An 11,364-nucleotide genomic window follows, 5' to 3' on the forward strand; every position below is an offset into this window, starting at 1 on the left:
TGGTCTTCATTGGTCTTCATTGTCCCTGCCCCTGGGTCATAGTTGGTACTTGGTAATGCTTATCAAATTGAAGGGATTGAAATCAAAGGGCAACAGATATTAGAATCTGATTCAATAAACCAAGTAAAATTAGGCTTTTATTTGTTGTTGTTGTTGTTGTTAATACTCACGCAAAATTCAAATCTTGCATGAATTTTGGGACACCCTATAGAATCAATACTGAGTATGGCAATAAAAAAAATCAACATCTCAGTGCTTACTATATGCCAGGCATTGTTCTAAGATGCTACATGAATTCTTACTAATTTAACGATATTCTATTATCCTGGTTTATAAGTGAAGAATTTGGGGTTTAGAGATACTGGGTTATTTGCACATGGTCACACAGCTAGTGAATAGTGTTTGAACCTAGGTCTCTCTAATTTGAGAGGAAGGATCATAGAATTTATTTAATTCAGCCTCTTTGTTTCACAGATTTGAAAACTGAGTCTTGAAGAGATGAAGTGACTTGCTCACCTCACAACTAATTAGTTTTAGTTTTATGCTAGCAGGATTAAAAATCTCTATTGTCTTATGTATTCTTTAAATTGAAGATTTAGGGTTTCAATACATTAGGAAATGTAGTTTATTAGTGACTTCCATTAAAAGACCCTTCAGACTTCTTTTCGTGTTTTTTACACTTTTACTTCTTAACTGATTATTATACGTACTTCCAATAATGTATATGTAGTAAGTAAAGTGGGATTCATTTAGGTTGGATCATATTCCATGATCATTACATTAAAAACTTAACGGGAATATTTTTACTTCTCTCAATTTTAGTGTGCCATTTTTGGGGTGTGTTTGTGTATGATTTAGACGTAGACAGAGGATCCCAAATACGTATTTCATTATTTTAAAAAAACTTTAAATTATCATCTAGTGGCTTTTTGTATAAGATTCAGTATAAGATTAATTCAGTATTAATTTATTCAGTATAAGATTAATAGGGGTCATAATCAGTGTCATGTTTATATTTGATAATAATTTTAAAACAATAGAATGTTTAATTTCTCTACTATTAAATGTTAGTTTTAAAACAAATTTCTATATTTTCCTAAAGAAACTTGGTTTTAGGTAGAAAAAAATTTTAAATATTGCCTCTTTCTTCCCTAACAGGTTTCACCTTGCTTAAATGTTCTGTCACGATTGTTGTTTAGCAGTGACTCAGATGTATTAGCAGATGTGTGTTGGGCCCTTTCTTATCTCTCTGATGGACCCAATGATAAAATTCAAGCAGTCATCGATTCTGGAGTCTGTCGAAGATTGGTGGAACTTTTGATGTAACTATAATTTATAATTAATAATTACATGATTGTGAGTTTAGCAGTTAGAGTAATGGCCTCTCAAACATCCCGAGAATCATATGGGAAGGGTTGAAAAGCTGCTATAACCCCACTTTGCAGAATAGCTATAATACTGAAAAGTTGACCCTTAAACTTGTGTCTTATATCCTCTAGTTGGGACTATTCATTTTGTTCATGAATTTCATTAGTTTTAAGCTCTTAATGAATGAGAGATACAAGTATGTATGAAATGCCTGTTACCTGCTAGAGTAAGATATTAATGAGTATAGGATGTAGTTCCTGCTCTCCCAGAATGAGTAATTTAGTTAATTGCTCACTACAATTATTAATCTGTGTAAAAGTGAAAATTATTTAGTATTTCACTTGTATTAAAGATAATATGTTTCTCTGTGCTGAGCTATTATTACTATCTTCTTTAAAAAGAACAGATTTTCGATACAAGGAAGTTAAAAACTTCTAAGAGAACTTATTTTAAAAAGGCATTATAATTTTTCATCCTTTTATTTTAAACATGTATTATCTTCCTTCCTTTCTTCTGCAGTCAGAAAGCCACTAGGTATGCCCAAACAAGGTAGATGGCAGAAAGAAGAGAGGTCTGAAAAGGGGTTGTGGCTCCAACATGAAGAAGGTGGGCAGGCAGGTCCAGTGGGGGGGATCAGGGCCCATGCTTGAGGATGGCACCAACTAGAACGGAGCAGACAACTAGGCTGGAGCAGGTGGGAGCCAGCACCCTGTGGCATAGCAGCCTAGCTGGATTAGAAGATTGGTCATACACAGGGGAATTCTGATAATAGAAACTATCTTATTCTCAGAGAATGGATTTATAAATATGGAAAGGAAAAAAGCCAGAAAAATCTTGTGTGATACTAAATTAGAGTTGGAAATGGACTCTAATGTGAACTCATGGCTTTCAACATTAAAGAGCTAGATCTAGAAACAAATATACTAATATATGTAATTTTGGGTGCGAGTGTGTCTGTGTGTGGGGCGGGGGTGCGGTGTGCACGTGCGTGCATTTCTCTTAAAAGGGCTTGGGAGCCGTGACACATTTATACTTGTTAGCTGAGCACACCAAATGTCCAGGTTTTTAAACACTGCTCTTCATTAACAGGAACCAGGATTCTTGGAGAAATAGCTGATTCCAAGGCTGAGACTGATAAAACATAAGATATACTCAGAAAGTAATGACTGCTCAAAGAATGAATAAATGTTAAAAGAACACAGAAGTCCACTTGAAGGGACTTCTACTGTTCAAACCTGGGATGATTTGAGCATTGAAATAAATTTATAGTAATACTAGAGGCCCGGTGCACAAAAATTTGTGCACTCGGTTGGCGTCCCTCAGCCCGACCTGTGCCCTCTCGCAGTCTGGGACCCCTCGGGAGATGTCCACCTGCTGGCTTAGGTCTGCGCCCAGGGAGATCGGGCCTAAGCTGGCAGTCAGACATCCCTCTGGCAGCCCGGGAGCCCTCGGGGGATGTCCACTTGCCAGTGGGGAGCAGGCCTAAGCTACAGTCGGACATCCTTAGCGCTGCTGAGGTGGCGGGAGAGGCTCCTGCCAACACCGCTGTGCTGGCAGCTGTCAGCCTGGCTTGTGGCTGAGCAGAGCTCCCCCTGTGGGAGCACACTGACCACCAGGGGGCAGTTCCTGCATTGAGCGTCTGCCCCCTGGTGGTCAGTGTGTGTCATAGTGACCAGTCATTCCCAGTTGTTCTGCTGTAAGGGTCAATTTGCATATTACCCTTTTATTATATAGGATATTAGAACTTATTGAATAAAATAGGAGTCCTTGAGTCCACACTAAAATAAGTACATAGGCCAATAGGTAGAGAAGGCATGTAGTTGGGATGATAATATTAGAAAATCATCATTGGCAACAATATTAATAATTATTAATAATCCAGACACTAAGCATCAATAGATGCTAAAACTATTGGTGAAAGTGGGGTAAGGGATGGGATTTTACATAGCCTATAAGTATTTCCTCACAAAATGTGAATTATAAAAGGAAAAATAGTAATGTCAAAGTGGAGAATCTAACAGACACCATCTTAATTAAGCAAGCAGAGTTCAGTGCCACTATAATGGACAAAACAGATACCATATACTATCCAAAACTATGTAATAAAAAGACTGTAGCATTTGTGTTATCCCAGCCAAAGTATATACCTTGTGTCTTAATCATGAGGAAACATTGGACAAAACCAAATAACTGATTTGTTTTCATAAAAAAGGTCAAGATCAAGAAAATCAAGGAAAAATTAAGTAATTGTTTTGAATTAAAGGAGATTGACAGCTGGGTGCACCACATGATCCTAGATTAGATTCTTTTTATTATGGAGATAATTATGGGATAATTAGTGAAACTTGAATGGATTCTCTGGGTAAAGAGTATATGGGATTTTTTTGGGTACTATTTTTACAAATTCCTGTAAATTTTAAATTCTTATGTAGTGTGTAAGTTAATATTTTTATTATTTTAGGCACAATGATTATAAAGTTGTATCACCTGCATTAAGAGCAGTTGGTAATATTGTGACTGGTGATGATATTCAGACACAGGTGAGTTCAGACTTTTTAATAGGATAAACTAACATAATTATATAGGCATCTATAATGTAAGCATATTCTTGATAATAAGTGATCAGACTCAAATACATCCATGTGAAAGTACTGTCCTAGAGCTATATCAATATGAAGAAGTACATGATAGGAGTTAGGCTCTTGAGAGGTTTGCAATTCAATTGGAGAGAAAAATATATATTAAAACAACATAAATTACCCTAGGTAGTATATGTTTTCTGAGAGCTGATTGATCAGTAAATGCTATAAAAGTTTAAAGAAGAAATCAGTGTACTAAGAAATCAATAGATTCCACAAAGGAGTTGGAATGAAAGCTAGATCTTAAAAGTAGAGGATATAAGTAGACGAGAAGAGATTTATGTGCCAGACATGTATGGAGGTATGTTTAAGAGGCATTAAACTTGATTGGAGAAGAAACTGTTAGTAAGAGGATGATTGATTATAAATAAGTTAGAAGTGGGGTTAGAAATGAAATGGCCTTTTATAGTAGACTAGAGGCCCAGTGCACAAAATTCGTGCATGGGTAGGGTCCCTAGGCCTGGCCAGTGATCAGGGCCGATCGGGGCCTTCCAGTTGCTGGCCCGGGCCTTCCTTTGTTCCACACCGCCCCCTGGTGGTCAGCGCATGTCATAGCAAGCAAACTCCCAGTCAGTCGAACTCCCGAAGGGACAATTTGCATATTAGCCTTTTATTATGTAGGATTGAAGACCTAGGTTATGAGAATGAAAGGAAAGACAGCAAGGAAACACTTTCTGAATTGGTAATTAACTATGTGTGTGAGATATCATAAAAGGTGTGATATCAAGATTGACATCAGATCTGGTATAGATAGTCTTTCTAGAAACTTCAACTCTGTAACACATTATATTCTGTTTTGTTTGCCACCATATAGTAAACTTTTTATTCTAATTTTTGTGTTTTGTTTTCATTTTAATCCTTAAAAGTTCTATTTATATACCTTAATTATGAAATAATTGATCCTTAGTAATTGATAGTTATTAAGGAATGTAAAAGAACAAAGCAGAATATACTTCTTTACAAAAGAAAAGTGTAATAGTAAAATTTTTAAAATATATTTTTATTGATTTCAGAGAGGAAGGGAGAGGGAGAGAGATAGAAACATCAATGATAAGAGAGAATCATTGGTCTGCTGCCTCCTGCATGCATGCCCCCTACTGGGGATTGAGCCCGTAACCGAAGTATGTGCCCTTGATGGGAATCGAAACTGGGACCCTTTAGTCTGTGGGCCGATGCTCTATCCACTGAGCCAAACTGGCCAGGGCTATTTATTGATTTTAGAAAGAGGTGAAGGGAGAGAGAGAAATATCGATGTGAGAGAGAACATTGATTGGTTGCCTTCTGTACATGTCCTGATCGGGGATCGAACCTAAAACCTTTCAGTATACAGAATGATGCTCCAACCGAGTCACCCTGGCAAGGTTGGAACAGTAAAATTTTTCATGAAACTAATAGACTTATTTCTACATGTTAAGGTTTCTTAACAGTTATGGAATTAGTTACTTTCAAGCTATTTGGTGTGTGTGTGTGTGTGTGTGTGTGTGTGTGTGTGTGTGTGTGCGCGTGCGCGTTTTCCCCATCAATTCATTTGGCAAAACTAGAGGATGGATCCTAACCAGTTACTATATTGTCTTCAAATAGTTATTTCAGTTAAACTCTGAGTGCATTTATAAACTTGAAGGACACAACTCTGAGTGCATTTCACTACACCAACACTAGAAAGGTTTTGGCAAAGTGGGACGGTAGAAGACAGCAAGTGCCTAAGTTTTACTTTGAGAGGAATTTTTTTCTTAAGTTTTCAGAATGGTTTTTGCATTTCTAAATAATTCATGAGTATATTTTTGTTTAGTTTTTTATTTTCTATAAAACTGTTTCCATTTCTAACTTTTGTTTTAGGTAATTTTGAATTGCTCTGCATTACCCTGTCTCTTACACTTACTGAGTAGCCCAAAGGAGTCAATCAGAAAAGAAGCCTGCTGGACTGTTTCTAACATTACTGCTGGAAATAGAGCTCAGATTCAGGTAAATGCCTTTCAGATCTGAGAAAACAGGAAGATCTCAGAAGTTAGTTTGGAAAAAAGTCAACATTTTATCAGTGATGTATTTTAGTGAGTTACTGAAAAAGATTATTGAAAAGTATTTGAAAATTATTTTCAAGAACATAGCCTTTCCTCCTCTAAAATAGTTACTTATAGTATTCTAAAGAGGAATAGCAATTATATATATACATGTACATATGCATATGCATATGCATATACAATTATGTGTAAATGCGGTTGTCTCCCACATGTGCCCGACATAATGGTTAGGCTTTAAAAAGGGATTGCTTTTTGTTAATTTTTAAAAAGTTAGACAATGATCTCAAAACTGTTAAATAATGATCTATTGGGGCCCTATTAAACTCTTCAGTCAGTAATTACCTGATCCATCATCTGCCTTATGTTTTATCATCTTTAAAATTTACATTCTTGCTAATATATTCTCCAGTCTTTGTTTTGTTTTTCTGTTAATTCTCACCAGAGGATATTTTTCCATTGATTTTAGAAAGAGTGGAAGGCAGGAGGAGAGAATGAGAGAGAGAAACTTTGATGTGAGAGAGACACATCAATTGGTTGTCTCCCACATGTGCCCAACCAGGGCCAGGGATCGAGCCTGCAACTGAGGTTATGTGCTCTTGACCGGAGTCGAACCTGGGATCTTTCAGCCTTAGGGCTGGTGCTCTACCCACTGAACCAAACCGGCTAGGGCTGTATTCTCCAGTCTTAAAAAGAAAGTAAGTGAACTTTTGTTGAAAGATTAGAAATAAAATATTTCCAAAAAGCCTGCCATTTTAAAGCCATTGAGTTTCAAGATTCCTCTTCTTACTAATATATTTAAAACTATATGTCCAACCAGGGCCAGGGATCGAGCCTGCAGCTGAGGTATGTGCTCTTGACTGGAGTCGAACCTGGGATCTTTCAGCCTTAGTGCTGGTGCTCTACCCACTGAACCAAACTGGCTAGGGCTGTATTCTCCAGTCTTAAAAAGAAAATAAGTGAACTTTTGTTGAAAGACTAGAAATAAAATATTTCCAAAAAGCCTACCATTTTAAAGCCATTGAGTTTCAAGATTCCTCTTCTTACTAATATATTTAAAACTATATTTGCATTGATTTTGCTGTAACAATTTTTTCTCTTCAGTCAGTTATAGATGCAAATATTTTTCCTGTTTTGATTGAGATTCTTCAGAAAGCAGAGTTTCGCACCAGAAAAGAAGCAGCTTGGGCTATAACTAATGCAACATCAGGAGGCACTCCAGAACAAATAAAGTATGATACAGATTTTTAAAAATTGTTTTTTAAATATAAATGAGATATTTACAAATTTAAAAAATACATACTTTTTCTTTGTTTATAAACCTAAAACATTATTTCTGTCTATTTAATAAGAATTTGTAATGTGATAATATAGCATTTGTTATATCAGTTATTTATTTATAGTGGTTTTAATTTTTTCATATAAAGTATGATTAACATCAATCTCGTCAGACTACGAAAAATCAGAATTTAAAAAACTGAAAAATATAGTCTATGTTAATTTGCAAAATATACTGACATGGGCATTATATTTATCTTAGATCATTAAAGTCATGTACATGTAACTTTATTATATAGAAATGGCTAATAAATTTAAATAACTACTTATTTAAACTATAATTGAAATAGGAAATAGACATTTCTTTATATAATAATGCTCTTCCAATCACTGTTAGCCTTACCTGTAGATTGGATCTTTTATTTTTCTATAGTAGTTTTCTTCTTCATGGAAGCTTTTTAAATCTAGCCCTTTATTGTTTATTTGCTTCTTTCTTTTACTAACAATACAAATGGTAGGTACATGGCCTTTGAAATCAGCCTGCCTCCAAATCCTGCTTCTTCAGAAAAGTTGTGACCTTGATAAAGTCATTTAACTTCTCTGATCCACAGTTCCTTCATTTTTAAAATGAATTTAATAATGGATAGTACTTTATAGTAGTATCTTGACAATTAAATGCAGTTTATACATTTAAAGTGCTTAGCAAGGTACCTAAATATGTTCTGTACTAAAATTAGCTGCTATTATTATTTGTATTAATCATAACTTTTATTATCAGATTGATTTCTAAGTCTCTTTTCATCTTGTGCTTTTATTCCCACCCCCCCACGCATAGCAAAGTTCCACTTTGCACCTCTATGAAAGCCTGACTTCCTACAGACTCTTCTCGTTCTGAGGATCCCTCCAAGAAACTCAGGACTTTTTAAGTTTGCAAAGTGACTGTTTAGAAAGTATTTTCTAATGAGTATTTGATTTGTTTCTTAATATATAAAAGAAGTCAGGCTACTATGCTATTTTACAAATCACAGGATTTTGAAGTCTACCTATTGGGAGATCATTGTTTAATATTGCCTTCTCTCCTGCTCTCTCAGATTCCTATCTCTATATGTTAATGACATTCTTCTCTGCTTTTTATTTTCCATTCCACCTATTTGCTTTAATCAATATTTTCACTTCATTTGTATCATGAATACAAGAAGTAATAAAACAAGATCTTTCTTTTGTTCTGGCTTGTATTTTTTTTTAATGCTAATGTGATTTTTATCTGCTTTGGGACCCAAAGTTAGTTTGTTCACCTCAAACAGTTGTATTTTTAAAAAATATATATTTTTACCATTATGTCTATTCCATTTATTATTCCCTAAATTTATTAGTATGAGTCAAGTATCTAAACGGAGATTATTTTTCTAGCCATTTCACCATTTCATTTAGTCTACATGTATGGGAAGAGGTCTCTTGATCTCAGATTAGGTTTAGTGTGCATACTGCTAATACTGTGGCGTGTTTAATGTTGCCGGTTGTGTTCAATCATTTCAGTTATTGAGCACCAGGTGCTTTCATGTCTTTTATCTCCTTTTACTTCATAATTCTGTGAGATAGCTATTCATTCAACAAATATATTTGATGGGTTACAATATAGTATATGGCAAGTGAGTGCTCCAGTAAAGGTATGTACGCTTTAAAAAAAAGGATTGAAACTAACTTTTATTGAATGCCTACTGTATTCTCATAGCAACCCTCTGAGTTTGGTACGGTTATTATCCCCATTTTAAGATGGAGAAACTGAGGCCTAGAGCAGTTAGTCAAAGTCACACATAAGGAGTGAAATTGGGATTTGAAACCATGCAGTCTGACTTCAGAGCATGTTTATTTTTTTTTAATCTTTATGTTTAAATGGACTATTTGTCAAGTCAACAAATCAGTTACTTTATTTACATTATAGAAAATGGAAAAAGAGCTAACAGGAACTAGAAAAGAACAAAGCATTATAAAAATGATTTCGTGAACATTATTTATTAAAATTATTCACAACATGGCCCGTTTTGCTCCTAGAAGGCTTCTATGCTTCTGAAACAAAACATATGTTTCTGGCTTGATTATATTTGTGGGAAACTTCCTGAAATTTTTTTTAGATGCCCCTCCTCCCTCTCATTTCTACCTATCACCTCATATGACCCCTTAAAAACATAGGCCCACCCTTAAAAACAAACAAGCCTCTAACCCACTTAGTGTTGATGTGCCAGATTATGTCTATTTTTCTAATATTTGTAATACCATTTATTGTTAATTATGAGAACAGGAGAGTAAAAACATGTTTTCAGGTTTCTGTGTAAGTGAATATTTAATTGTTTTTAATTTTTGAGTTAACAGGGATACTTTACTTAATTGTTTATATAACATTTCACTAAAGAATATTTTCATGTTGTTGCCATAAATAATATTTAAGTCTTTTTCAATGTTATTTCTTCCCCACCTTTTTTTTTTAATTACTCTGAAGGTATTTGGTAGCTTTAGGCTGCATTAAACCACTTTGTGACCTATTGACTGTTATGGACTCTAAGATAGTCCAAGTGGCTTTAAATGGACTTGAAAATATTTTACGTCTTGGAGAACAAGAATCTAAGCAGAATGGGATGGGTATTAATCCATACTGTGCTCTCATTGAAGAAGCATATGGTAAGCAGTCAGTTAAAAACATAATTACATTGATGTAATTGCAGTGCACATGTAGATTTGTGTTCCACGTTTTAACATTTTGGGGAAATTTTATATTTCTACGTAACATCACTTTTAATAGCCACATAATGTTATATTGAGTGAAGATTGCAGGTCGCTTTAGCCATATTGAGTGCAGTTTTAGCCATATTCTTGCGGTTGATCCCTAGTTTGTTTTTGTTTTCTTTACCACTTTACATATGCTAAAATAAGCATCTTACCAAATATAATTTTTTCTGTTGAAATAATATTTTGGGATGAATTTTTAGGAATGCTATTGCTGAGTTCTACTTCTTTTTAAGCTTTTGGTATGTTTTCTATTTTGCTTTCCAAAGGTATGTTACATGGTGGTGTCACTGACATTGTATGAATCTACTCTACAACCTCTTGTTTTGTTGATTTTGCTGATTTAGCAGATGTAGAATGGTATCAATAAGTTACTTTTATGTGTCTTTTGTTTTATTTCATGTATAAGCTGGTGTGTATTTTCCATGTATTGATGTATTTATTCATCCGAATTGCATGTTTATTATACTTTGTCCAATTACCCATATGTCTCTCCTTTGCTAAAAATTTGAATTAATTTTATTTTACAATTGTTTACTTAAATATGGCTCTTCTCCAGTTTTTTACCTTTTTATTTTAATAAGACAAATCATGTTCACTTATATTTAATAAATGACTCAATCTAATCTTTTATTCCTTCAAAATTTACCAAAGTCATTGCCCCTACAGAGATTTGGTGAATTTTTTTTTTTTTTACTAACTAAATATTTCTTTTTTAAAAATTAATTTTTAGAGAGAAAGGAAGGGAGAGGGAGAGTGAGAGAAATATTGATGTGAGAGCAAAACATCAGTGTGAGAACAAAACAAGGATCAGCTGTCTCCTGCACACTGCCTACCTGGGATGGAGCCCACAACCTCAGGCATGTGCCCTGACCAGGAATGGAACCAGCAACATTTTGGTCCACAGGATGGCGTCCAAGCAACTGATCCACGCCTGCCAGGGCTTGGCTAGATATTTCTGATTGGCCTCATTTAACTTAACTTACATGAACTCACATGGAATCTATTTTAGGATAAGGAGTAAATCTAAGTTGATTATTTTCCTTTTAATATATTTCTATTAAATATTCACTTCTGTGTTAAGTATTTTATGGTGATTATATTATATGGTGATTCAAGCTTTTACTTATGACTAGAGGCCCGGCGCACAAAAATGTGTGCACTCGGGGGGTCCCTCAGCTTGGCCTGTGCCCTCTCGAAGTCTGGGACCCCTCGGTGCTGACCACCTGCTGGCTTAGGCCTGCTCCCCGGGGGATTGGGCCTAAGCTGGCAGTCAGACATCC

General features: G+C 35.0%; 1 protein-coding gene across 1 annotated transcript in view; it reads left to right on the top strand.

Annotated features, from left to right (window-relative positions):
- KPNA5 (karyopherin alpha 5 (importin alpha 6)) overlaps positions 1 to 11,364 on the top strand; it is a 34,989-nt gene that overhangs the window by 21,242 nt on the left and 2,383 nt on the right. The window contains exons 8-12 of the mRNA XM_005858919.2: positions 1,159 to 1,322; positions 3,830 to 3,908; positions 5,844 to 5,969; positions 7,127 to 7,254; positions 9,798 to 9,976. Coding sequence (XP_005858981.1) covers positions 1,159 to 1,322; positions 3,830 to 3,908; positions 5,844 to 5,969; positions 7,127 to 7,254; positions 9,798 to 9,976 — 676 coding nt within the window. The remainder of the gene's footprint in view (positions 1 to 1,158; positions 1,323 to 3,829; positions 3,909 to 5,843; positions 5,970 to 7,126; positions 7,255 to 9,797; positions 9,977 to 11,364) is intronic.

This window comes from Myotis brandtii, unplaced genomic scaffold, assembly GCF_000412655.1.
Source record: "Myotis brandtii unplaced genomic scaffold, ASM41265v1 scaffold123, whole genome shotgun sequence".
In the NCBI taxonomy this organism is placed as follows: Eukaryota; Metazoa; Chordata; class Mammalia; order Chiroptera; family Vespertilionidae; genus Myotis; species Myotis brandtii.